The sequence below is a fragment of the Corvus moneduloides genome, chromosome 6, assembly GCF_009650955.1.
Source record: "Corvus moneduloides isolate bCorMon1 chromosome 6, bCorMon1.pri, whole genome shotgun sequence".
Lineage (NCBI taxonomy): Eukaryota > Metazoa > Chordata > Aves > Passeriformes > Corvidae > Corvus > Corvus moneduloides.
Genome location: NC_045481.1, coordinates 60,601,735 through 60,628,246, shown reverse-complemented (window position 1 = coordinate 60,628,246; position 26,512 = coordinate 60,601,735). Strand labels below are relative to the sequence as shown.

At 41.1% G+C, this 26,512-nt stretch overlaps 1 protein-coding gene across 12 annotated transcripts in view; it reads left to right on the top strand.

The window, feature by feature from the left end:
- The window catches only part of NAV2 (neuron navigator 2), a 368,944-nt gene that overhangs the window by 202,915 nt on the left and 139,517 nt on the right, over positions 1-26,512 (top strand). For all 12 annotated transcript variants that reach the window (XM_032110876.1, XM_032110880.1, XM_032110879.1 and 9 more), the window contains exons 2-3: positions 17,615-17,732; positions 20,993-21,045. In XM_032110876.1, the coding sequence (XP_031966767.1) occupies positions 17,615-17,732; positions 20,993-21,045 (171 nt within the window). The remainder of the gene's footprint in view (positions 1-17,614; positions 17,733-20,992; positions 21,046-26,512) is intronic.

The following is a 26,512-nucleotide window of genomic DNA, read 5'->3' as shown; positions in this document are numbered from 1 at the left end:
GTCACTGTTCTGGCATCTCACCCTTGTGCCCACACTGGAATGTGATAATGATCACCTGTGAAACAGTTGGGCATTGTAAGGCAAGCTGATTTTCTCTTCTCTGCTCTGCGTTCAGAGATTTGCAATACGGGCTGTTTCTGTTTTTTTAAGAAATCTTTGGATGTCTTTCTATTTTTATTTTTTTTTAATGACCAAAATGCAGGTAAATAACCTGGGATCAGAATTCAACACCAGTGGATTCAGTACAGGGCATGTGGAAAGACCAGCGCTTTCAAAGGCTTTCCTGACTGTGGCTTGGTTTTGGCAGAGGCTTCCAAAACCATGCAGGTGCTACTTTGTTCTCCTGTGATACATGCCTTAGTATTCAGAAGGTAGAAATATTTGTTGTTCGATTTTGGTTTAAGACATTGCAGTGGAAAATATTCTTTAGGAGAGGGTCTGCAAAACAGGATACTGGAATTTATGAGGATGAGATGTCTGTGGGGAACAATTAGTCTGTTCCGGCCTTCTGTAAAAACGTTTCCATGCCTAAATATGGATTTAGGAGGCAAATTTGTGCCCTTTTGAAAAACTTTATTTAAATCTTGAGTAGGTTGCCTATTTTAATTTACTGGGATCACAGCCAAGTTGTATGAGGTGCTGCTGAAACTTAAAGTGGCAGCTCCTGTCCTGGAGGTGTGTAATATAAACATGTCTAAGAATTATTACCTAAGTAAGACAGGGAATGGGAGGGGTGACAGGCATAGAGAGAAGGAATGAGATTTACCCAGTGCTGAAAAAGTGCTTTCCAAGGAATAAAAGGAAATACACCTGCCACTCTGGGCACCTTAGTCTCTTGTAAATATGATTCTTTTCCTGTCATTTCAACACCCTGTGTTTAAAATATTGCAAATATTGCCTGGTTGGCTTTTTCCTTTGCTGAGAGAGAATGGATGTATTTCATCAGGTTCCTTGCCCTCACATCCACATCCAGTTCTATCTCTGTCCCCATATAACCTGTCCTTAGCTGATTAACAGCTCCAGCACAGAATGGCCCTTGCTGCCAGGGGAGAAAGCCTTCGGGTTTCTCACTTCCTTTCATGCATTTATATTGCATGGTATGTGACTTTTCCGTTCTGGAGTCGTCATTTGCTGGGCCAGTCCCATTTCTACTCCTGCCCACAGCAAGGCTGAAGAAGGTGTGTGCGCTTGGGGGAGGGCATGTGCTGGGTGCTGATGGAACAAGCTGGAACCATTGTTTTGGGAGAACCAAGTGTAAAGGTGCTGCTGATTGTTGGGTCATTTTGGGACCTACCTGTTCTGCTGTGCCCAGGTAATCTTCCCATGAGCTGTGGGGCCTTAGGAGACTTTGCTGCCTTGCACTGGGGATCACATCCTCCCTTGGTGTACTGGCGCGTGTGGTGGCTCCACGAAGCAGGCAAGAAATTTAATAGTCTTGAGTGGGTGCTTGGGAGGCCTTCCTGAAAGATTATACACTTTGTACACAAATGAAGTACACAGAAATACACTGAGGGTCTCTTTGAGCTGAAGAGAAAATGCTTAATAATAATGCTTAATAATTTAGTTTGTACTCAGAGGTAAAACAGTACCTTTAATCCAAACTGCATGAAAGCAATAGCTTACTTTTTATGATGTACTTAATGTTGGGCTGACTATTCATCCACAAGCAAATATTTTTGTTTCATAAAATAAAGATCCTTTGATGTCATTTTGAAGGCAGAGTGATTGTCTATGTGTGTTTAACAATAATGTGAATGAGGCCATGTGTTGGGTTCAATTTGGTGTCAGCTGTTCATTGCTGATCTTTGACTGGTTAATTTAATGTTCTCTGACATTTGCTCAACAAGCTTTTTTGTTGTTTTGGTTTTTTTCTTTTTTGCTGACAAGTGATTGCCAATGAATTGACTGATGAGAGAATAAGGGAGTCTCAAGGTGGTGTAAAGCAGCAAAGAGATACATTTGGGAGCCATGGATCATTTGTTGAATACAGGAAAGGAGAGGGAAATTTTTAACCTCGTGTAAAAGTTATGGTTTATTACTTTGTTAGACATCTGCTTTCCTGATGCTAATTGTGTTTAATCCTTCTTGGGGGTGGAGTCCGGTCTCAGGGCTACTCAGTACTTTTATGAGGCCTGCCAATCTTAGCTGCCCTCTTGGAAATATCAGGCTGCTAATCTGATCTTTGGGTTATTTGCTTTTTGAGACAAGCATCTGCAGAGAGATGGGAGAACAAAAATGTTGTCGGTGCAGAGCAGGTGTCCATGAAGAATGTGTAAAGCCCTCCCTTACCCAAGCACTGTCACATCCTGGTTTATATAAAGAGTAAACATAAAGAGTCACACTAAATAGACACAAGTGTTTAAAACACTACAAAAATGCATTTAGACCATCAGAATACTTTAGTGTGCTATTTACTACTAGTTATATCAAAAAAAGGAAAAATTGATGGTGTAGGAATACAGGAACAGATGTGCTAAATGCAGCTGTATTGTCTGTAAATGCTCAGTTCAGAACTTACTGCTGAGAGCTTGCTTTCTGCATTATTGATTTGCAAAACACTGGACAAATGTCAGCATACAAAACTGCACAGACTTTGTCCCTTAGTCAATGGTCAGGTCTGATGCAGGATACAAACATCAGCAGTATTCCATGCTATGTTTTATACCACACAGACTCTTGGGGTTTTTTGCTTGTTTGTTTTTGTGCAATCTCAATATCTCAGTATCTAAGATTGCTAATTTTTCAAGTAATCCTGATTTTTACCAGTATCTTAAGCTGGTTCATGCTCAATAATTATTTCTTTGGCCAACTGTGTTGTAGTTGTAGTAGTAGTAGTAGTAAATTTTTCCCTTATGCACTACTAAAATGAGGTTTGAGGACCTCATGCCAAAACATCCATCCTTCAAATCCTCTAGGAGCTTCTGAATCATAGGAGAGAGATCTGTATCTTTTGAAGGCATTACTGTTCCAACTTAGTAGTATTCTTTACAGTGTGTGCTGGGAAATGTTAGTTCCTGGTGTTTTTATGCTCTCTTCAGAAATACCTCTGCATGTCATTCTGAATGAACCTGTGGACTTCTCATGTTTTAACAGCTAAATTGCACTCTGATTTGCTTGGTTTCTTCTTTGGGATCTCTTAGATAGCGTTGCGGCGAGAGTGGATGAGCTGGCAGTAATTTCCGTAAGGATTCATTTTTCCCAACGCCAGTTTGACCTGTGGAGCAGAGCAGCTGCTGCCTTTGCCAGCTCCAATATAGTTCAGTAAGATGTTTTCTCTTTATTGGCCTTTGTGTCAGAGTCACTCTGATGGGGACAAGCCTGCACTCCTTTGATTCATGCCTGGAGGTGTCACCTCCTTAACATGATGTCCATGTTTGAGAGCGATGGAACAGGCCCAGAACCACTCACTAATTGTCAGCTGCCTGGATCTGTCCTGATGTTCACAGGGCGTGACTGGCCTGTAGTCCTTGGAAGGATTTGTCATTTTGCCGATGCTGCTGTGCGTGTTCTAGGGCCAGATGCAGCCACAGGTGAAAGGCTAATGCCAAGCAGTCTTGCTCTTCAAGAATGCAGCAGTGATGGCTCAGGAGAAAACCTGCAGGACGTATCTGGGAAGGTTATTTGTAGAGATAAAAACGAGTAATTCGTGACCTCCAATCATTGTGGGATTGCATAAACAAAATTTTCAATGAAAGTGTTGCCAAAGGTATAAAACAAACACTGCAAAAATTACAGTAGTAGGAAATTCAGCAATAGAATTGCTGCTGTTCAAAAAGCAACAAAACCAAACAAAAAAACACCCACAGAACCAGAAAAACCACAAACAATCAACCAACCCCAAATCCAAGTGGTGAGCTGCTTTTTCTTTCACTTTGTTCTAATGGTAGTTTTAGTTTTAATTCATAACTCAACCATTTGCTCACAGCCTAATTAATTTGTTACAATTTCAACTTTTAGATGATTCTCTTAACCTGCCTTTTGCAAAAAATGGCCTGTAACCTAAAATCTTAACGTAGTGCTACATCAGCTGTTGCAATTTTCTTGTTTTCCCTTTTTTTTTTGCCTATTTCTAAAGCTTCAGGATTGTACAGGTTGAACTGTAGTTAACAGAGAACTGGGCAAGGAATACCGTAAATATCAGTTGTTTGACCAGGAAAATCGGCAGCCAGTCCTGATAGCTCTTTTTTCTTTTTTTCCTCTCCTAATATCGGTGGTTAATTTCTGAATCAAAATTCTATATGGGTGCATAAGACACTTTTTTTCCCTCCTCCTTTTTTTAAACTGGCAACATGCTCTTTGTTCTGCATTCCTCCAACCCTTGCTCCAGGCAGAAAAGAATAACTGATGTTGCTGATGTCCCACTGATGTTTCTGTGCCGGTAGGCTCTGTCCTCTGAATGATTACCAGTAAATTGCTCTGATTTTATCTGCAGCTAAGCCACTACTCTTATCTGATGTTACTTTAAACCATGCTTAGTTTCATACATAGATGGGCTTTCATCTGCATCCTGTGGGAACATTTGACCACATCTAATAGCATGGATCAAAGTGAATGTTCTCATCTGAAGGAAAAATAAGCATTTACCAAGTTTAAAAAAAAAAAAAAAAAAAAAGTTTGATGTCAAATGTTTGATTTCTCTGGATCCCAGTAAAATGACCACAAGGATTAGTTGCAGGAATTTACTACCTGTAAATTCCATATAGTTTTTCTTCTCACTAAACCTTTTACTCAGCTAATTTTAGCAACATAAGTTTGCTGGAGTAACACTTTCCTAGGTGTAGGTATTGAGGCAAAAGCAGGACTAAATGGAAAACTAAATGCAGGATGTCAAACAGAGAAAGGGATTGTGTAGGTGTGTGTAAAATTACATTGGAATTTGAGTGATGGAAGCCCCAGTGAGGATAGGCTGCTGTCATTGCCTTGTGCTTTTGGAATTTTCCAGAGCTTGCAGGTCTTTTGATCAACCTCCTTCCTGACATGTAATTGTTGAAGGACTATTAATAATAATAGAAGTATTTCAACCATCTGCATTTTAAAAAGGGATGTATGAAGAAAAATCATAAGGAACTGATAATAGTCTTAGCCTGGTGTAGGTCATGCTGTTCAAGACTTGGAAATTCCCATTAAATATCTTTATGTTAAAACTCTTACTGCAGGAAATAGATGAAACCTACAGTTGATCTGCCTCATGACAGTTCTATTAAAGGACTGTGCTATATATATATATTTCTCAAGAAAGCTTCAGGAGCAGTGCAGAAGTTGTTCCTTTTGCTTGAATGATTTTTTTCAGGAAGGTATAGGAGGCCTTTAAGTGGCTGATGGCTGTGTGAGGAGACTCCCAGACAGAGATGCCCAAACCTCTTGTACTTATGGGAATTGTGCATGTACTGTCATTTCTTGATCAACCATAAAATATACTTTTAAATTATTAATTCTAGTCTGCTGTAAGTTTTACTTTACTGGATTTTTTTTTTTTAATGTAGAAGGAGGTGTTAAAAGTTCAGTTGCAGAATTTTTAGCAAAACCCCACAGCACTGATTTTAATTACCAGATCCATGAAAGTACAGGCTGGTGTCACTTTAGTGAACCTCTCTAATTAGGAGCATAGGATTTGCCATCAGAGATCAGGCCAGTGGTTTACCGAGTCTGTGAGCATCCTGCCTGCAGCAGTGCCCACACCAGCTGGCTCTGATAGAAGTAGCATCCCCCCTCCCTCCTTCCCCAACAAGGCATAAGGTCAGTGGGAAGTGAAGAAGCAGAATTTTCCTCTTGTATCATGCAGGGAATCATTCTTCATGCCAAAGACAGTGAATTGGTAACTGGGGTCTTGGCCAGCCTGTCTGTACGTGGCCTTTAGGGATAAAATTACTAATTTTTTAATGTAGTGCTAAGCTAAACTTAGGTACAGAAGTTTGCTCCTTCCCATTAGGAGGGGTATTTCTTAATTATTTGTAAATATACAAGTACATTTCACTGAAAAGGTCTTTGTGACACAGACTGTAGTGGAGAAGGGGGAACTAAAATTTTTTCTATAACATCTGCGCTCTAGAGCTTTTTTCCTATATTCCCTTAGTCTGTATCATAGCTGGGGACACTGCCCTTCTCTGCCCCTTTAAATCTGATCTAGTGCCAAATGTGTAGCTTTAACTATTGCCAATTTTCTTCTATCTAATTGGCATATAGATCATGATGCAGAAAGCACTCCCAGCCTTTTAAATGGAAGCAGGAGGAACTAAGCTGGAAGCAGGGTCAGCATTGACAATTTAATCTAATTTAGAAAGTTATCAGTCAGTAGAAGATTCAGTTAGATTTGTATCTGTGAAACAGATGGCCGACTGCAAGACCATTAGATTAGGTTTGTTATGTGTGTGGAAATTAATTCAGCACTTTATTTTTTTGTTTGGGGAAGGAAAAAAAGAAACAACTTGTGTTGTAAATGCTTAGCAGGAACAATTTATAAAGATGACCTTATTTCCTGTAAAATATGGCAAACCCCTTGTGGTCCCAGCTATGCAGAAAGCTTTTTGCTGTAGCCTGATTTCTGGGCTGTGTGGCGGTATAGTGAATGACATAACAAACCCAAAAATGCTTCCACCTATGCATAAATGGTTGTTGGTATATTCAAATGCAAGAATTTTACTTCCAAGATCTCATTAACAAAACATTTAGGGCCAGACACCTGTGCGGGCTGCATCCCCCCATCTTTATGTTGATGCAAATATATATACGAATATTTCATTTTTCCCTACTGAAAAGTGAGGACCAGATTTTAAAAATGCTGGAGAGATGGCAGTCGTTAAGTTTTTAAAAAGTATCTGAAATTTTCTGAAGGATTGTTTATTTTGGTGGCTAGGAGGAAGATGAGCTCTTGGGATAATGTGGCTCTAATGGGAGATGCTGTATCCTTCTGAGATTCTTAGTCTTTTTGTACATCTTTGGGATGGAGTCTTTGCCACACAAATTAATGCTCAGCTGTCACAAAATATTTTTCACTATCTTAAAATGCAGCTTAAAATAAAAATAGGCCTTCCAAAAGTAGGTCACACCTAAGATTTGTCTAGCCAACTGTCCCATTTCTGACAGTGCCCAAGAGCAGGAGGAGCATTAGAAATAGAAATATGGGTAGAATATACAAAAAGTCTTTGGAAAGGGAATTGGCTCCTTCTCATTCTTACTCTTACCATCAATAAGCTTTAGAAATAATGGAATTAATATGTAATTCTTTAACTACCAACTTCGTTATTCCTGTTCAGAAGAGTTAAATGTGAGCTTAGCAACTGAGACTTGAGTACGTGCTTGAAAAAATCATATGGTCAAGTCCTTGCTCAAGTTTGGGTCTTGTTTCCTCCTTTCTTCGTTCCTCCCATCTCCAGATTCTGCACTGATCTTGCTTGGCAGATGAATAAGTTGTTGGCCTTCCTAACTCAGTTGCAGTGATTTCTCATCCATGTGTTGGTTGCCTGTTGCTTTATGTCGTTCCAAGTGTCGGAGAGCGCTGCCTATCGCCAGCTTCTGGCAGCTTCAGAGGCATTGCCTCTCGTGAAAAGCCTTAGACACTGAACTGAATTACATTTTACAGAGTGAGGAGGGTAGTGCAGATGACTTAATCTTTTTTCAGTGGCATTAGACACTCTGTTCGTGGGAGAGGAGGATGTTTGGCTGGTGACTTCAGTGTTGATATGGACTGAGCCTACCCAGTCCCTGGATTTAAAGTCTCACTTTTGTCCATCAAGCACTGAGCAGACCCAAAAGGGAATGTTGGCTGGTCCTTCTTGGCTAAAAGAGGGCTAGGGTTTGGTGTGAGACCAAGGCCAATTTCTGTAATTCCCTAATCCCCACAGCAAACTGATTTTGTTAAAAATTAAGAAAAGTTTTTGCAATGTTTCCTGGCCTCGCTGTTTGGATCAGATAACTTTCATCTCCGTTCACTGCTAGCATTTGAAAGGGTTTAGTATCATGTGCCTTAGAAACCAATTTTACTTTTACTTGGAGTTGCTTCACAGCTGTGAATGTTGTTTTGATGAATTAATCCTCTAAGCAATCAAGAGAAAATGGAATAGATGAGTGAGTTTGTGCTTAAAATGCTACATGGCAAATCAAGTTCCATTTCCAGCCTTCTTCAGATTATTATCTTTTGGAATCTTTTTCTTGCCCTTTGTTTCTCAGAGTCCAATCCAGCAGTGATAGTTCATCTGTTTTGATCCCTCCTGCGGCCATGGCTTTCTGCCCAGAGGAGATGATACTGCAAACACACAGATTTGTGACCCCAGGTGAAAAATACCAATGAAATTACAGCAGCTGTTTGGAACAGTCTCTCATACCTTTTCCAAAGAGAGAAAATGAGTCTGTCTTTATTAGAGAAGTTTAGAAGACTTGCTTACTGTCACAAGCCAAGTGTGCCAAGGCTGCATGGTGGTTTGGGAACTGATCCCATTGAGTGTTGGGTGCTTATAGCAGAAGCTCTAAGGCTGTTGTAGCAGCCTGGAGTTGGATCCTTCTCCCGTCTTCAGTGGTCAGGAAACTTCAGTGGTGGGGGAAACACGTGCAAACTTCCCCACTTCTCACACTCAGCCTGGTGCAGTAGCAGAGCTCCCAGCACAGTCCTGAGCACATCAGAGCCTCGGTCCTCTGAGCTGTTTGGGTAAAGCAGCTACTTCGTGTCACAGTGCATCGTGTTCTCCTCAAACTCCATCAAAGCCCCACTCGTCCTCCCCCTCCCCAAAACAAACACCCACCTCTGCCAGGGTGAGGGGGCTTTGCTGGGGGGAGAGCTGATGTGGAGACACTGTGGCTCCCAGGCTGTTTGCTTTTCATGGAGCAGTTGAAAGAGCCGCACGGATTTGACTCTGGCAGGAGTGTGCCTTTTGAAAAATCAACAGTGAAAATGTCAGGCATCTATCCTTCAGCTTGGCAACAGGGGAGGTGAAGCAGCCTTTGCTTCTCACCTTGGCAACATTGGCTGTGTTATTTCTTTTTAATATAAAGAATTCCAGCCAAGCATCTTACAAGTGCCAATTCTCTGTATTTTTAAGGAATGCTAGCAACAGTGGTCAGACCATGGAATTAGGGCTGACTTGCACATGGTGGGGTCCTGCCAGAGGGCAGGCAGCCCTTGCTGCACCAGGCTATGTGTGTCCATTCCAGGTCTCATTCAGCCTGATGCTTTTTAGCTTTCGTTTGTGAGACAAAACGTTCAAATACTGTGAATGCTCCAAAGTTATAAAAAGGGTGTACCTGGAGTTTTTTGTCGTGCAGAGTGTTGGGTTTCCTTTCAGAGCATAAATTTCCATAGATGTTAGGAGCATTTACATGAAGAGAGTTGTCTCTATAATAGGTGGAAAGTCTCCTGATTGTGTAAAAAGCCCCAAACAACCCAAAACAACAACAAAACAAAATAGACAAAACCCCAACAATTTCTTTAATCATTCTTTTAATGCCTACGGTGTCCAACACAAAAGACCTGCTGAACTTTATTCTTGCTGTAAATAGCTTTGATAAAATAAAATATACTTATCCTGTTTGAAATTGATGCCAAACATTGGAACTCTGTTAGAGACAGTGGTAAGAGAAGGGAGCAGTGGGGGTGTAAGGGAAGAGCTGCAGGAGGAGTGGGAGTTGTGAAGTGTGACTGTGTCAGAAATCTGAGCACTGTGCATGCGTGTCTTCAGCTAAAATTAACCACCCAAGCTTCACATGCCAGCATATATATAATCATTTAACTGTGGACCCCTTGAGAAGGAAGGGCAAGCTGGACTCAAGCAGAATATATTCACATTAAATATGCCAATAAGTAGTATGACCTTCCAGGTCCCTGTTCGTGGGAGAAGTAAATTTTCCTGTGACCATTATAAAACAGTAAGCAGCTCTTGGCTCCTCGATCATGGCACTGGTGCTGTTGAACAGTAACCAACTTCAGCCTTAGAAGTGTTGGGTTTGTTTTGGTTTTTTTTCCCTTTCTTCTGCAGCTTCTTAGGATTTTCTGTGGTTTCTCTTCGGAGTAGATACGTATCACCTTTCCAGATAAGCCCTTTTCTGTCGCTGTTTGTGCGTGGTAGTAGATGTAAATGGGTTTGTTTTGTGTATGAGAACTGTGATATTTGAAAATAACTTGCTGTGCACTTCAGGTGACTTTTTAGAAAACACTGGAAAAAAATAGTGCATTTGTTGCTTTTGTTCTCTGAGGTAGATTATAATTTGTTGGCGTGAGATCAATTCAGTTGTTTCACTGTGGCCAAATGTGACTTGGAATGGGTTTTGCTGATCAGCTCAGCAAACTAAACTGTTTCACTTTGGGATATGTGAAGGAATCGGTGCAGGTGTGAATGCAATCTCATTTTATTCAGGACTTCATGGGTTTTTTTTTTGCAAGGAGGAACAAGAGAGCAGCCACCTGCTTGGCGGTGTGTGTGGCTCCAGCTTGACAGGGGTTTGTATATGGCCAGCGTGGATAATGGGAGCATTGAGAGCGCAGTGTGCCGGATGCCAGCACAATCACTGTCCTTGCTTCACCTTCGAGGCTGGTGCAGAGCAAAATGCTGCTCTGGTGAGGAATATTGAGCCCTCTGTGTAGGCAGCACCTGTCAGTAACAGGGTTTAGAAACTTTACAACGGGGCGGGGGGAAAAAAGGAATTCTCTCTCTTCTCCTCTTTTATATTAAATCTAGTAAAATATTCAGTAGGGTAAGAGTAGGAAAGGTGCCAGCTGGGCAATTGAAAGCATGATGACTGTTTAGTATCCATCAAAGATTTGCTCTAAACAAACTCAGTGCCTGCTCTGAAGTGTGGACAGTCCAAGGCTCTATTCCTGGAAAGGTTGCAAGCCTCTTAAAATTGACACGTATGCATGGCTCTGTGTGCTGTGAGCCAGCCCATTGCTTTTGAATAGTAGTCATATGCATGAGAAAAGCCCTCCTCAGTTGGGAATAAGGCTTTAAAGAGAGAGAAAGAAATAGTCCCAGTGGTGTTTAAATTACCCATTTCTCTATTTAACTTTCAAAGGCTAATTAATGTACACAAGTGTCCAGTAAAATGTAATATTCAGAAGAATATCCCCCACCAACTGGGTAATAATTCAAAGCAGTTGCAACAAACACTTGCACATCTGAGTAGAATAGATAATTTAGTTGAGTTGCCTTAAGAAATGAAAAAAAGAACCAGAGTTACCTCTGTTTCCCCAGAAATGTGGGAACCAAATGGGAATTACAGATGGTTATAGCTCAGTTCTCAGTAGTTGATGATAATTCAGAAGTTCCAGCCCTTTAGGTAATTGAGAGTACTGGCATCACATTAGACGTTAATTAGTAGGTATATGTGCATGTGTGTGTGACAGCTGTTTTTAGGGGATTGCAAATCATAGAACGAGAGCGTGGTTTGGGTTGGAAGGGACCTTAAAGATTATCTCATTCCAACCCCCTGCCATGGGCAGGGGCACCCACCTTCCTCTAGACCAGGTTGCTCAAAGCCCCATGCAACCTGGCCTGTTCTCTGTACAGTGACATTCCAGGAAGGTAATTTTGCTGTCTCACCTGCCTGCTGGAAGGAATCCACCTGCAATTCAGCCCATCACTGCCTCAGTCTTGGAGTTTCTGGTGGTTTCCTCCCTTTATTTGCTGGCTTTGGTGCCAAGGTGCTTGGTAGGATTGAGTAGACAAAGCTCCAGGCTCCCATCCTGGCTGTCAGGATGTTTCCAGTGTCTTGGAGTAGAGAGAAGTGATTCACTGCTTGCCTCCTTTCCTTCTGAGCTGGGATTACTGGGGGCTCAAGGGCACCCCTAAGGACCATGTATATTTGCTTTGGCTTCTACTGTCCACATACCCTCAGCTGTATCCTTAAAGAGAAGGAGCAGACAGAACTCTTTGCTCAAAGCCCACTAATACCTTTAAATTATCACAGAGACATGTGGGCACATGTTATCTGTCCTCTGGCCTGCTTTTTAAGCCTTTGTTTTGTTTTGTTTTGCAAGAACTTGTATTGGGGGAAAAAACTGTGAAGCAGTCTTTTTGGATAGCAGTGCAAAGCTTCATTCATTCTGGAAGAGTCAGCACTGTCCTTGTAGTGGGATTTGTGTTATGGTACAGATGTACGATAGAGACTTCTGTAGGATTCAAGAAGCATGTAGGGGCAACTAAGGCCACAAATTATAAGAAATCTTTGAAAAAAGGTCTGTGACAAATGCTGTTAAACTTGATTTTTAATTTTTTTCACCATGTGCTTCCTTGTTGTCCTTTTGGCAGTAACTCAGTGAAATATTGTCAGGGCTATAATCTCTGTGCACTTTCAAAATAGCCATTATCCTTCCTGTGCTCCCTTGGAGCCAGAGATGCTTCAGAGGGATGAGTTCTTCAGCTAAACCTTTGGCTTTAGCTATTTAGCTCTGGGCTTTGCAGTGTGGTATCTGTTAATGAGATCACTGTGTTGGACTGTGGCATGGATCAGCATGAGACTGCAATTAGTGTTACCAGTCAAAAATTGGGATTTCGTGACTCCACATGTGCAAGCCCCATGACATTGGGCAGCAGTGAGTATCTCGTGGGCTTTTCCAAAACCCCGTAGCATTGTAAGGGCTGCAGGCATTCCCCTTTGGATCATCTCAGTATGGGATGGCTATTTTTAGGTCTTGGAGTGTTTTTTGTTTTCCCTGTGAACTTCAGCACGCAGTGTGGTGTGGTTAGCAGCAGCACAGGCACTGCATTGTAGTGGCTCTTCTGGAATGGGAGTTCATCGATGTGACTAACCCTGCTATTCAATCATGAAGAAAGCCTTGCTCTGCTCTAATTATGCTCCATGATGTCAAAAAGATGTTCTTCAGCTGTTACCAAATTCATGAGAGCCTGATTCATGGTAATTATTCGGAGAAAACAATTGGAGTCTGATTAGTTCAGAACTGACATGGTAAGGGAAAAGGAAATAAAGATTTGAAAATTTACTTGGGCGTTGATTATAATTAGATTTTTGTGTGTGTGTGGAAATGAGTAAAAGGAAGAGATTCAGGCATTTTTTCTACTTTAGTAGAAGAGAGACACTCTTTTCAAGTAGTTTCATGTGAATCCTTTCCTTTTCATGAGTGTATTTCAGAATGCTGACTCAGAGGCAAAAACATCAGGTAGTTTCCATTTAAAGGAGACCCTGGAGTGCATGATAATACCTGACACCTTAACCTAATTGCAGCCCCACAGATACACTGGGTCTCTAAAGGATCTTCCTGGATTCACTGCTCCCATGACTTTATTCATGGTCTGTATCCTGGTTTTGCTGGTCACTTCTGCTCCCCAGCCTTCTTCAAGTGCTTGGGGGTGGCTGTGTGGGCTTGAACAAACAACCAATTCTGCAAAAGGCACCTTTTGTACTGATGCAGGGTTCAGATACAGGGCAGATGGGCTGAGGTGTGCTGTGCTGTGGTGGATGTGTTCTCTCAGTACAGCCAGAAATGTTACAAGAGGCTTCGAGTGCCAGGAAATTTCAGGGGTCTCCTAGCTGGAAAGCAAGATTCCTCTCTCATCTGAAATGTGCTTTAAAGAAGTAGGTGTGAGGCTAAGAAAAGGGGAGTGGGAAGAAACCCCACTGAATTTCAAAATTCTTCAATCTTATTGATGGAAGACAGTGTTTAGGCCTTTTTCTTTACAGACAGCTTTCAAAATCTTTCGAATTTGGATTCTTTTTTTCTCCAGACCTCACTGTTTTTTGCACTACTTTTTAGTGTTTCAGCTGTGACTCATAATGTACTGAATATTTCCAAAATTGATACTTAACTGTAACACTCTTAATTCAAATCTGGTGGATCAAAGGGGGAGAGAAAAAGAGAGAAGAAAAAAGTCTTTCACATATGTTTTTAATTTGCTCCCAGATGATTGGATTCCTAAGATCATACACTACAGAGGAAAAAAAAGCTACCAAACAGCTGAGTCCACCTTTAACAAAAGCTGGGACTTAGACCCGAGTTAAACATTAGCCTGACTTGGACACAAAGACCTGCTTTTGGTGATAATGCCCAAGTCACCATGTTCACTGGATTTTTGTAGCTAGAGTAATGAAGTTGCCTCCAGTGATTTTCATACTGTGTGGAATCACTGAAAAGTTTTAAAAGCCTGTGCTGGTGTGTAGAATAAGGCAATATCTCTTGGGTTGTAGTGGGTTGAATATTTCTTATCACAAGATTTTTATATTTTAATTAGACTGGTAATTTTCACATGAATATTCAAATGTGACTTTGTACCCATTTGCTGAAAATACCTGAGGAGCACTCATAATGGATGTGCAGAGATAGGAAAATGGAAAGTTTCTCAGCAGTGTTTTCTTTTATTATTGTTTTTCCAATTATTTGCCTTGAACATTTGAAAACACTGTGTGCTTTGAAACGTATTTCATGTGTCTAGAAATAGCAGCCATTGTGCAATTATATTTTTTTTCACTTGTTTGTATGGAAAAGGAAAAGAAACATTAGAAATCTATTTGTGTAGTACATTACAAAGACTTGCAACAAACAGGTTTCGAAAACATCCTGGAAAGTTTCAATGATTTGCTTAATACATGCCATAAAAATCAGTGGTGACCGTGAGGAGCTACGACAATAAGCCTGGGTAATACTGCATCCCTAAGAATGCTTCAGAGCTTGTAAATATACAGCCCAGTCAGTTAAAAAATAATAATTTGCATGTTATGCATATTGCAAGATATTGTTGTTCAGTAACATTTTTAAGAGAAGCACAGGTTTATTATATCTGTGTTTTCCTGTGAACTGCTTTCCTCATCAACTAGTGGAATGAAATAATATTCCACACCCTTAAATACCCCAGAAACAAATATTACCTCCATACTGGTATGCATTTAATAATAAGCATAAAAACTTTGCTTGTAGTTCTGATACCAAACACAGGCTGACTTCAGCACCCAAAGTGGGGTTTACAAGAATAATTTGCTGTCAGAGGGAGTTTCTTTATGTGTTATCATAGGGAGTGAATCAGACAGCAGGTATTTGGGGTTTTTCAAGCTGTCTCCTTTACCAGGAGGATTTAAGGGCGTCGAGGGATTTCTTTGATGCAGTTCTGTTTATTTCCAGGGTATGAATGTAAGATCTGGTGTTCCTGGGTGCAACAGGAATTAGGGCAGTAGGAAGCAGGTACAGGATAGCAGTTTTGCAATGCCAGCCACGCATTCTGATGCTGTTAATTTGACTTAAAAATCAATCCTAACTAGCTCTCAAGGTCTTGCTGTTGCTGTTATTTCAGGCTCTGCCAGGAGAGGTCTGCTCCTGTTTTTACTCTAGGGCTGATCCAAGGATTTGTCTGACTGCATGATCATCTGCATCATGGAAATGATCCAGGATGGAACTGATGCATCAAAGTATAACTTTAAATTTTCTGAAAGTCCTTCAGTGATAAATTAGGACATTCATCACAGCCCTCCCATTAAAGGAAATGTGGTTATTGTGTTTGATAAGTTCCTTGTCAGCTGAATTGCAGGGATGGCGTGGGGGGGGTGGACCCTTGCACTTGCAAAGTAAATAGTTTGCAACCTGTTTCCTCATATGTCTTCACTCCTAGATAAGAAAGCTAAAACCATGTGGCAGAAAAGTAGGTTAAGTCAATCCTAGTTCCTTGAAGTCGTTGAATCTTTTAAAGTGTTTTCCTGTTATGGAAAACGTTTTCTTGTAAAAGGAGCTAAGGAACACAATGTCTGGTTTGTGCAGCGTGGGTTTTTTGCCCCTTTTATTGGTCAGCTGGGGAAATCACTCATGTACTCAGCCTTTATTTCATTGAGATGTTTTTCAGCTCTGTGGGGCTTTTTTGTCACGGAGGTGTTCCAGTGTGTTTTTCTGTTCAAGTCCATGACTCTGTTGGCATAGGAAGTGCACATCCTGCTTCTGTGAAGAGGAAAGTAAAGGATAAATGGTGGAAAAGAGGGGCATATCTGTCAGATATTAAGTGATTTGTTCATGGCTGCTACCAGTTGTGTTTTACAGGTTTTAAAAAAAATACAAATGAAGACTTTGTAACAAAAGTAGCTCTAGTCAAAACCTTTGTTCTTCTTTTTATCACATTAACATTGAAGCAGCAAGTGCAAGAGGAGTGTGAAATTACAATCCGTGTATTATATCCAGGTTCCTCTGTCTTGTGGCAAATACTTGCCCCCTAGACTTGGCAGTTGGCTTTTGATTGCCATGAAGGAGGACATCCTCACCACATTGGAAATGCAAGGCTTGAGATGCTTCTGTAACGAGTAGCTGTGGGTCAGTAATTTAGAGAATCTGCGCTGACCAGCCCTGGGGCCCCCAGGGTAAGAAGGATGTGGATCTACTGGAGCAAGTGCAGAGGAGGTCCATGAAGATGATCAGAGGGCTGCAGCACCTCTCCTAAAGCTGGAGTTGTTCAACCTGGAGAGCCACCCCTCTCCTTGGGCTCTTGTCTTTCCATCTATCAGTAGCTGTGAAGGAAAGCAGTATTTCCTGGGCAGTGCAACAGGGAGGGCTTTCCCTGGGCTTCTGGACACTGGATGCTCTTGTTCCCTCTGGGACAGTGACTCACACACTGGTGTTGAGACATTTGTCATCCCCAGAGGGGCTTTTTGGGTCTGTGGAGGGTTGGGATGGCTCATGCTCTAGAAAGCATGTTGAATCTACACCTGCTTACTGATAGACTGGACTGGGGTGAATGTGTTTCCAATATTCTAGACACTCTTGAGAGTAGGGGTGAACATTAATATTTAGATATTTAAAAGGGTAAAACCCTGATATTTATTGTTTTTACCCTATTTCTTTGGAACATAATAGGTAATTTTAAAGAAATCTTAATTTTGAATATTGTCCTATGTAAGGAGTACTGTTATTTAATTCATAAGCAGAATTTCCAATGAAGCAATTTAGCTTCTTTTTGATAACCTAGCATGAAAAATTTTTATAAGTTTTCTGGCGAACTTGAATAAGTCGTGCTGGCATATGATGAGCAGTACTTAGTGCAAATTAAAGAGAGATTTTTGGCTGCTTGTTGTGCTTAGTTTTCAGGTAATACATTGTGAAATAAATCTCAACAGCTGGAAGTTTTCATAACAGATTAAAAGCAATTTAATAGGCCTATTTAACCTGTGAGATGGAATTTGTTAGAATTGTTGGATATTTAGGACCTTTAAAGGTTTCTTTGGTAATACAATAAAGGAGTTTCCTCACAATGAAGCTGCTGTATGGCTAATACCTACCGGAAGTGTTTTTGGGAGAAGAGCCTTTAAAATTTTCTCAGTAACAGCCATGAAGAAAAAATGTCAAAGGGAAAATACAAAAAAAAGTGCTTGGGTGGAAATTGAAATCCCTTGTACACGCTGCTGCTGTGGAATATTCCGTGGACCTCCTGATGGTCCATTCAAGCTGTAACATGTTCAGGAGTTTGCTATCAACTGCCATGAGCTTTGATGTCAGGTTGCTGAATAGAAAAATCCATACTGCAGTAAGCTGAACACTTGATCTGCACAAGGCCGTGAATTTTAATGCTGTTGACTTGTTTCAAAGAGGGAAGAAAAAAGCAGTGATCTGAAATCAGCCTTTCGGTACCAAGATAAACAAAGAATTCTCATTTTTCAGGTTGTGTTATGAGTAACAGTTTATTTTTGTTTGTCTGTCTCCTAACAGATTTATACAGATTGGGCTAATCATTACCTAGCAAAATCTGGTCACAAGAGATTGATAAAGGATCTACAGCAAGATGTGACTGATGGAGTCCTGCTAGCTGAAATAATCCAGGTTGTAGGTGAGTGACTTTCTGTGTTTGTGCCAAGTATCCACCAGCTCGCTCAGACAATCCCTGCTTTTATCTTCTACACAAACACAGTGTGCGTGGGGGGGAATCTATCAAACTGCATGGAATTATGTAGATCATTTTCCTTCAGAGGCTTTGCTAATTAATTTGAAAAAGCCTTGTCTTAAAGCATAGTGGAAAAACATTGGATGTTGCTGATAAAATCCCCTGACACAGCAGTATTACTCCACATGGCTGAATGTTAAAAAAGCCAAAAACAACTCATGAGATTTTTTTTTCTGCTAGGATGCTGTTAGCCTTCACTATTCCTAATACCTCTTGGGTACTGGTCTGAATATAGTTCACAGTGATATTGCCTCCTGTGTTGAACCTCCTGCCTCCAGCTGGATTTGGGAGATCCATGTATACAGCTGGGAAAGGAGAAGGGGTGTAATTTTTATGTGGCAGAAAAAGAAATCTTTCATAACGAGTTTTCAGATGAGGAAAATCACAATAGGACAAATGTCAAGTGCAGGCTCAGTTATTTTATCCAAAGCCTTTAGTTCTCTTAAATTAGTGCATTAGCGTTTTTAGACAATGAAAGTTCTGAACAATTTTCTCCGTGTAGAGCTGCTGCGCATTGTCCCTCTTCCCTTGGGCCTGGATCCTTCATTAGTTCCTTCAGAGGCTCATCCATCTGGTCCTGGGGATGCCACAAAACACACGCATGGGCCGGTGGAGATTGATGGAATGGGAAAGCCCGCTAATGGGAATTAGGACAACCATTGTTAGGAGCAGGATGACAGATTTGAGATGCAAATTAAGAAGCCAGCAATGAACAACAGGACATCAGTGTCTGCATATTTGTGTGTGTTTGAGATGCTGTAAGGGAGCTAGTTCCTGCCTCGAAGGTATGGATCTGCAAGCCCTGTTCTGAGATGACACTGTGAAACATCTTCCAGTGATTCTGCTGGGATATGTTAAAAAAGATTTTGTCTCTCTGTTGGAGAGCAACATTATATCTCAGTAGCATTGTAGACCTGCTGTGCAGTTACAGAGGTGTAAAAACAGGCCATGAATTAATTGGTGTGTGTTGACAGATATTCACTATGAACAGTGCTCCGTCCTATATCCGTTTCCTTTAATAGGAAAGATTTTTGGAAGCCCAGGAGCAGTTAGGTGTTGATTCCTCTCATGCCTATCTAGCTATCCTGCCTTAACACTGTTGTAGGAAACTTAGAGCATGTGTGCAAGAATACCACCATCAAAATGTGGACATGGCTATTTCTGCCAAATATTTAAATGTAGCTCTTTGAGTATTGACTTGTGAAAACCCTTATGAAATTCAAATTATTCCTTCTAAAATACATAACCAATTATTGCTTTGATCACTTCTGCTTTTTTTTTTTTTTGGTCATTTTATAGCTGCCTTTTGGCTAATATTTAAGATAAGGTCAGCAAGGTTTCAAAGTTGAAGTTTGAGGGGAAGAATGTCTTTTTCAAAGAACATTTTTCATGTGAAAGGAAGGTCATATTTAAACATTCTCAATTTAATCCTCCAAATTAACAGTGAAGAAAAGTAATTTGTATCTGCTGTGTATGGCTTTAGGCAGCTGCATCTCATTGTCACAAAGTTGGGGAGGGCTTTCACACCCAGAAGCAGTTTTATCTGTAGCCTGAAAAATCCCAGCTTTTTTCCTAACTACACAGTAAGAAAGCTTTGATATGCAGTGCAGGAGAGGGTTTTTTTTAATGTTATGGTGTGCTATGTGTAAAAGTAGCTATTTGCAAGTCAATTAAAATGTATTCACAGCATCCTGGTTCATTTCAGTTCAAAATTTATGAGCTTGTAAAAGAATGTGTAAGTAATATATGCCTTAGTAATGCCATATAAACATAGTAGCTGTATTGAAATCCATGAATGCAGATACACTTGGAGGCTACTTAGAGGTATCTCTGTAGACGTGTTCTAAACAATGGACAGCTCATTCACAAGTTCATTAGTCTCCTTTCAAGTAATTATAATGGTGCCAATTTATAGTAATACAGCTCTCAATTTTTAAAAGTGTTATAAATTTAGTTGATGGAGATATTGCATGGTACTAAAGTGAGAGATAGTGAATATTACAAAATGGGTGCCCAGGACTTGGAAAATGGGATTTAATGAATTCATCTTTGTTTCTGTATGACTAAATCCGAGATGGCATTCCTGGAAGCAGTGTGTGCTCTTCACGTGTAGAGGCTGATGGAGCACTCTGGGGAGTGCACTGTGGATTTAGCTGCAGTCTCTTTCAGATTAGCATCAGTTTTTAGTTGCATTGCTGTGGGATAAAGGTGTACTGTGACATGGATGTGTAAAATGGGACCTACCAGGCAAGAGTGAAGTTGTCTTACTGCTTTGTTTCTCGTGGCTATGACTGCTACTGGAATACTGTGCCAAATGCAGTCCTCCTAACTGAGGGAAGCCATGGGGTGGGATGGAGTGATGGAGTTCTGACTGGTGTCCTGAGAACATGTGGGACTGCTGCAAAATATGGCTTTAATGCATGAATCAAATGGGATGTGAGCACCTGCCTTTATTACAGTGAAAAAACTATGGGAAACTGAACTTTGGTTGTAACTGGTTCTTCAGACTCAAACACAGTCATGTCAGCATCCAAGGCTGAAAGCTGAAACTGAGCAAACTCAGACTCTGAGGCAAACATTATCCACCTCAGGGATTTAATTGTTTTACGCTGACCTTGAAGCTGGAAACTGTGTTCTTCTGCAGGTTGGGGTAGCGTGTAAGCCATGGTCAAGAATCATGAAAAGTTGTTTCATGGTTTGTGCTTTACAAAAGAAAAAAAAATTATTAGAGTTATTGATCATAAATTTCCCATTTGGATTTAAAACCTGTATTCACTCTCCAAGCAAAAACCACCTGCCATGCTAACATCTCTATGTATGTAGTGCTTGCTTTGCCACCCAGCAGTGATTCAGCTTCCAGGGCTTACATCTTTTTTGTAGTTTAAAGGAATTCCCTGTCACCATACAAGAAGTTGTCAGAGCAGTTGGCTTCTGCCCCAGCTGTCTCTGGAGGCATGACCCAGTAGAGACCTCCAGCTGCTTTTTTTCTTTTTGTGGCTCTCAGTGTTTCACACATTCACTTGGACTGGACAGCTACAATCCAAAACCCCTTTACCGAGCTGGCAGCAAGTGCTCAGGAAATCACTGGAATAAATGCCCTTGGTTTAGTTTTTTTGCCTTATTGCCTCTTTTTTTTTGATTTTCAGCAAATGAAAAGATTGAAGACATCAATGGCTGCCCAAAAAATAGGTCTCAAATGGTAAGTAGTAAAGTGGTCTGTTGTTTGTGTGTGCGTGGCTGAGTGATAGTGTGGGAGTTCAATGTCTGAGACTTTTAATAACAGTTTTTAATTAAAATTTTACAGTAGTGAGACTAAAAGTGTAGTCTTCAGAACATTAATATTACAGTTCTTGCCCCATTATACTCCACAGTAGTTGAGTCAGGCCTTATAATTTATCGCGTATTTACAGTCGAGATTATTCTTACATTGCTACTTTATATTTCTGAAATACCACGTAGTTAAACAGAAACGTAGAGAAATAAGGAATTAGATATTTGAAAGTATGATTAAGAGTTCCTGTATCTTTTGACATGAAACAAAACAAATGAGCAATATGCATGAAATACAAAAAAATTCGAATAGTAAAATTCAAGATGCAACTTGTTGACAGATAAGAAGTTGGTTTGTATCTTGCTTGTATCTAGTATTCAAACCTAGGGAACCAAAAATCAGTCCAGGAAAATTAAAAGCATATAATACCTCAAGAGTATATCTGCTGTGAGTATTGCTGAAGCTAAAAGTATAGCAGAATTTTACTAAGAATACAGATAATAAGAAACTGGTTTTTAAAATGCATTCAAATGAAGAGCATTTAAAATTTATGATACTTCAAAGAAGATTACTTCCTTCTGTATCTTGAGAAAAAGTGATTCTACAACATAAATTCTAATATCTTCCTTTAGCATTGCAAATGCTTGCTTTGGAACACTTGGATATCTGTTCTCTGTGTGCAGCTATTTTAATGCTTTTTATTTTTATGAGTGTTCCTCACTGCCCCTACCTCCATGACTTCAACATGAGCACAGCCACTCAATGTAGTAAAATGAAATAAAGATTTAAGGAGAGCTTGACATCTTAAGTCAAAACCCACACTCTGTTCTGCTCTTCTCCTCTGGCTTTTTGTTGCTTGTTGGAAGTTATCAATCTTGTTGGAACTGTGGAGCAAGCGCTCTGTAAAAAGAAAGCCATCAGAAAGATTTATCATTGCTACTTCTTACTGCTTTGAAGAGGGTGGTTGCTGTTCTTGCTGTAGCCACAGCAGCTGTCTGGAGTATAAATAATGAGGAAATCTTGACAATTACTGTAATTTAATGTTCCGCAAGTGTGTCGGAAGAACTGAATTTCATTCAGGACTGGAGTCTGTAACCAGTTGCAGGACGTTGCAGCTAAAAAAGTCACTTCAAGTCATTACTCTCAATGAAGAGAAAGCATTGCTCTGTTGGATTGTGGGATGCATGTAGTAGGTTGCTTATGGAAGCAGGATCAGGTTATAAGCAGAGGCATGCCGGGGGCATGTGCTGGGTCAGGAATGCTGGAGAGGGGTGGAAGGATGCATTTGGTCTGCGTTCCCTGCGCTGATGTTACTCCACTTGCTCATTCAGGAGGGTGAGGTGAGTGAGACTGTGCCCCCCCACTCCTGAGACCTGCAGTCACAGCTGGGCATCCCCAGCAGTTTTCCTCATGTGAAAAAAATGAGAATTGTGCTTAGGGCTTGCTTTTATCGGATGCCCATGCTTACAGAGCTCTTTGTCATCTGACTATAAAAATACTGTTGTTGCTCAGAGGAGCTGTGGCTGCCCCATCCCTGGAAGTGTTTGAGGCCAGGTTGGATGGGGCTTGGAGCAACCTGGTCCAGTGGAAGGTGAAACTAGATGATCTTTAAGGATCCTTCCAATCCAAATCATTCCATGGTTTTTCTAAGGCAGAACATAGGAATCTTCATGGGGTGGTGTTCATGCAGTTACTTGCAGCGTTTAGGGACACAGCCCTTTGGCAGGTCCGGGACAAACGTGTTACAGTGCTTGTTTTAGGTACAGCAGTCTTCAGCCTTTGCACTTCAGTGCATGCTCTTAATGCAGCTTACAGGGTCCTGCAGAGTGTGGGAGCTGGTGTTTGCGTCTCTGCCTCTGGCTCTGAGAGGTGGCAGAGGCAAGGCCATCCAGATACCTAGGTAATATCCAGTCTTTTTTCAAATGAGTCTCTCAGTTAAGAGTGTCCTTATCTGTGGATGCTAAAAAGCTAGGAGCAGAGGAATTTTCCAGCTGCTGAAGCATTTTGTGAAGTTTTCCTTTCTCATGCAAGCTAGCTGAAAACAGTGTAGAGATTTTTGTAAACCAAGACTTTATCTTGCACCTGTGAACTTGTTTTCCAAGCTGTTATGGTACACTAGAGAAAATATTTTGAAATGGGTGTCAGAACATTCCACCAATCACTCTGAGAGGCAGATGGTCAAGTGACCAATCATATCATGTTCTCTTGCGAACCAAGTTACATAACCCAGCTTGTAATTAGTAAAATGATTCCATTTTCCATTTTCTCCTTGGACTTGTGTCGTGGTTCTTGCCGTTTCTCGGTACAATGGCGACACCCATATTAGAGTGCTTGAAAGGTGAGCAGCACAGATGAGGAGATTTGGGGGGATTAAAAAAAAAAATAACATAGCACCAATAAAGGGAGATTTAACTTTGGTCATTATATAGAAATACAGAGGGAAATCTAGATCTAGAATATAGAAATACAGATCTCAGAAGGAAGCCTTCTACCATCCTCTTTTCCCTTTGTAGACTTCCAATGCCTTGAGCTGTGAAGAATCAGCTCACTCCCAGCCAGGTGTATCAGCTTAGAAAGCTGGACCAGATCTGTGTCTTCCCAAGTCCATTAAAGGAAGTGGGGGGAAAAAAGTGTCTTTGCTTCCATGTGGCACAGTCCCAAGCCGGTGATGCCAAACTTGAGGGAGCTCTCTGCAGAGCCAGATCTGGCCTCTTTGCCTTGTTCCCAGTGTTGGAGAGCATCAGGCAAATTGGCCCAAACTGAGCTTTAGAGACAGCTTGGGTCTGTCAGGCTCCAAGCCAGTGCTAATAAGCCTTGTCAAGTGAAGTTTAGTACTGCAGAACCATGTGGGACCATCAGTGCTTATCAACCTCATCCCGGTGCCAAAAATGACAAGGACCCCACTGGCTCCGTGAAAAATCACTTAGGTGAGAACCTGTCCTCCCATTATCATCCTGTCTGGGTTGTTCTGCTGAGGGGAGTATCCCTGTCTTCCTTTGCTCCAGATAAGAGTTGGCTGCCTTTTATATAATCTATTATAGGCTATTCTATAGCTTGTCCTCTGCAAAAAATCTGTTTCGGGGTTTTTTTTCCCAAACCTCTATATTTTTGTACTGTAGATATTTGTCTAAACAAAAGCCTGTAATTCTGATGATTAGTTCCAGCTGGATGCAGAAAATACTGTGGGTAATAGAGGATGTACTTGTATGGAGCACAGGCTCTGGGACCAAGAACATTTGGAGATCACTGCGGCATTTGGGTTTTTAAAATAAAACCCCAGAAAATGTTGGCATGGTTCTTGATAACTGGGTGACGGACAATAAATCAAGGCCAGTTTCCTCTCCTGCACACTTCTGAAAAGAAGAGTTAGGTGAATAAACCTGAGTAGGGCTATTTCTGCTAATATTGTTTGTTTATAAAAAAACAGAGATATTTTTCTTTTTTTTCCTTCCTTGCTTCAAGGGCACGATTTTAGAGTTTAACATGTGGCATCTTGCAGAATATGGGAGGTTAGTACCTGCCCTCCTGGGTACTACAGATTATTCTTCTTGATGTGGGTGCCTTTGCAAGTGCTGAATGTTACCTCTTCTAAAAAGGTTCATAGCACTTACATTTGTAAAATGATAAAAAACCCCAAAGTGTGTGAATTGTCTGTGCTACATGATACATGTACAAGTATAGCAAAGCTGAAACGTGCTGAAAGGAAGAGAATTGGGGAATCCGTGGGTGGATATACCAGAGTTTCATCTTCCTATGTCTGGGGAAGTTGTGGGACACCCAAGACAAGAATTTGGAGCAACAGAAAGGCACGTAGGCTTAACAAACACCACAGCACCTCCTATGAATAAGCGAGGAAATTACTGTGGTTTGCCTGTGGGTTGGTGCTCAGGCTTTATTATTTTTCAGGATCACTTTGTGTCTATAAGTATCTGTTCTCGAATAGCAAAAGTGAGGTATTTCTTTTTCTCATGTGTTGACAGGAAGTTTTTAAGAGTTGTCTCTTTCTGATGCAGATACCGAGCTGTAGTGGTAAGCTAATATCACTCACTCTTCCTACTGCTGTTTGTCTTGCAAATAAGGGATCTTCTACTGCAGTGTGGGTCACAGCCAGCATTTCTTCCCAAGAACTCTATGGAAGTTGAGATGAAGGCTGTGTTTTCAGTACAGTAACTTGATTTTCAAGGAAACCTTACTTCCAGTAATGGGAGTTTGACTGTTATTTTAATATTTGACTGATTTCTTGTGTTCTGACAATGAGCTGTTTTGTAATGTACGTGACACCTACAAGGAACAGTTTGTATGGAAATTCTCCAGTCCCTGGTGGGGACTTTGGTTTTGAATTGAGCAGTGCTGAGAATATTAACTCAGCTGTTGGAAAAAGGTACCCACTTCCCTCCTCAGTGTGATCCTTCCCAGCTCCATGAATTTTTAAATTTTTCTTTAATTATCGAAAGAGCATAGATGTTGAAATCTCCATTACTAGTTAGTGTGTAGGGCACGTTGTCCATATTTCTGTGTTCTTTTTCTCAGGAACACTTCAATGAATTGATGTAATGAATGTGAGTGCTGCCGTGATGTGGCCCATACTTAGAGGAGATAGCTGGGCTCGCACATTCATGAAGGACTGATAGGAGCTGAAACCATCTGCATCACCCGAGCAGCTATCTACGTGTGTGTAATACCCACTAAGGGAGGGAGCTGCTGTGTTAAAAAAAAATATAAATTCTTAGTTGCTTGTTTTCTCACGGAAAATAATTCTGTCTCTGGTCTTTGAGAGCAGGTACCCACTCTAAACGTTTTGAGCAGTTTTATACAGCCAGTGTTGTCCAAACGTTGCCATAGCAAGGTGCAATAAATCTGCCATGCTGTTGCTCCAGCCCCCCAAAGCCAAAGAGGGCTCTGCTGCCGGGGGCATGTGCTGCTAATTCAGGGGAGCAGCTCTGCTGAAGATCAAAAGCATCACAAGCACGTTTTTTCTCTGTGAATTCCTAGTGTAGGATTTTTGGAAACATATCCCAGGGGTTAAATATAGCCATGTATTCTCAAGTAATCCAACTCCAAGGCTGAGCAAATGTAGTAAAGGCAACTTTCCCATCTTCTAAGCTTTCCTCCACTTTGCCTGGGGAGCTTGTAACTTACCAGGAGCATATGTTTAGAAATTTAATCTGGTTTGATGTTACCATGGTAACAGATGGGCATCTTCTGGCCCTAACCTGTGGTGCAGTTCCTCACAGCTGCAGGTCAGCTGAGGGGGAAGACATCCCCCAGTGCTGTGCCAGCCTGGCCAGTGACGGACACCGGCTTGGCTGCTGCAACTGCCCGTGCAGGGACGTGGCCAAATAGCAAGTTCCGGAATGCTGAAAGCATTTTCTTTCAGCTCTCAGGGTTTCTGTTG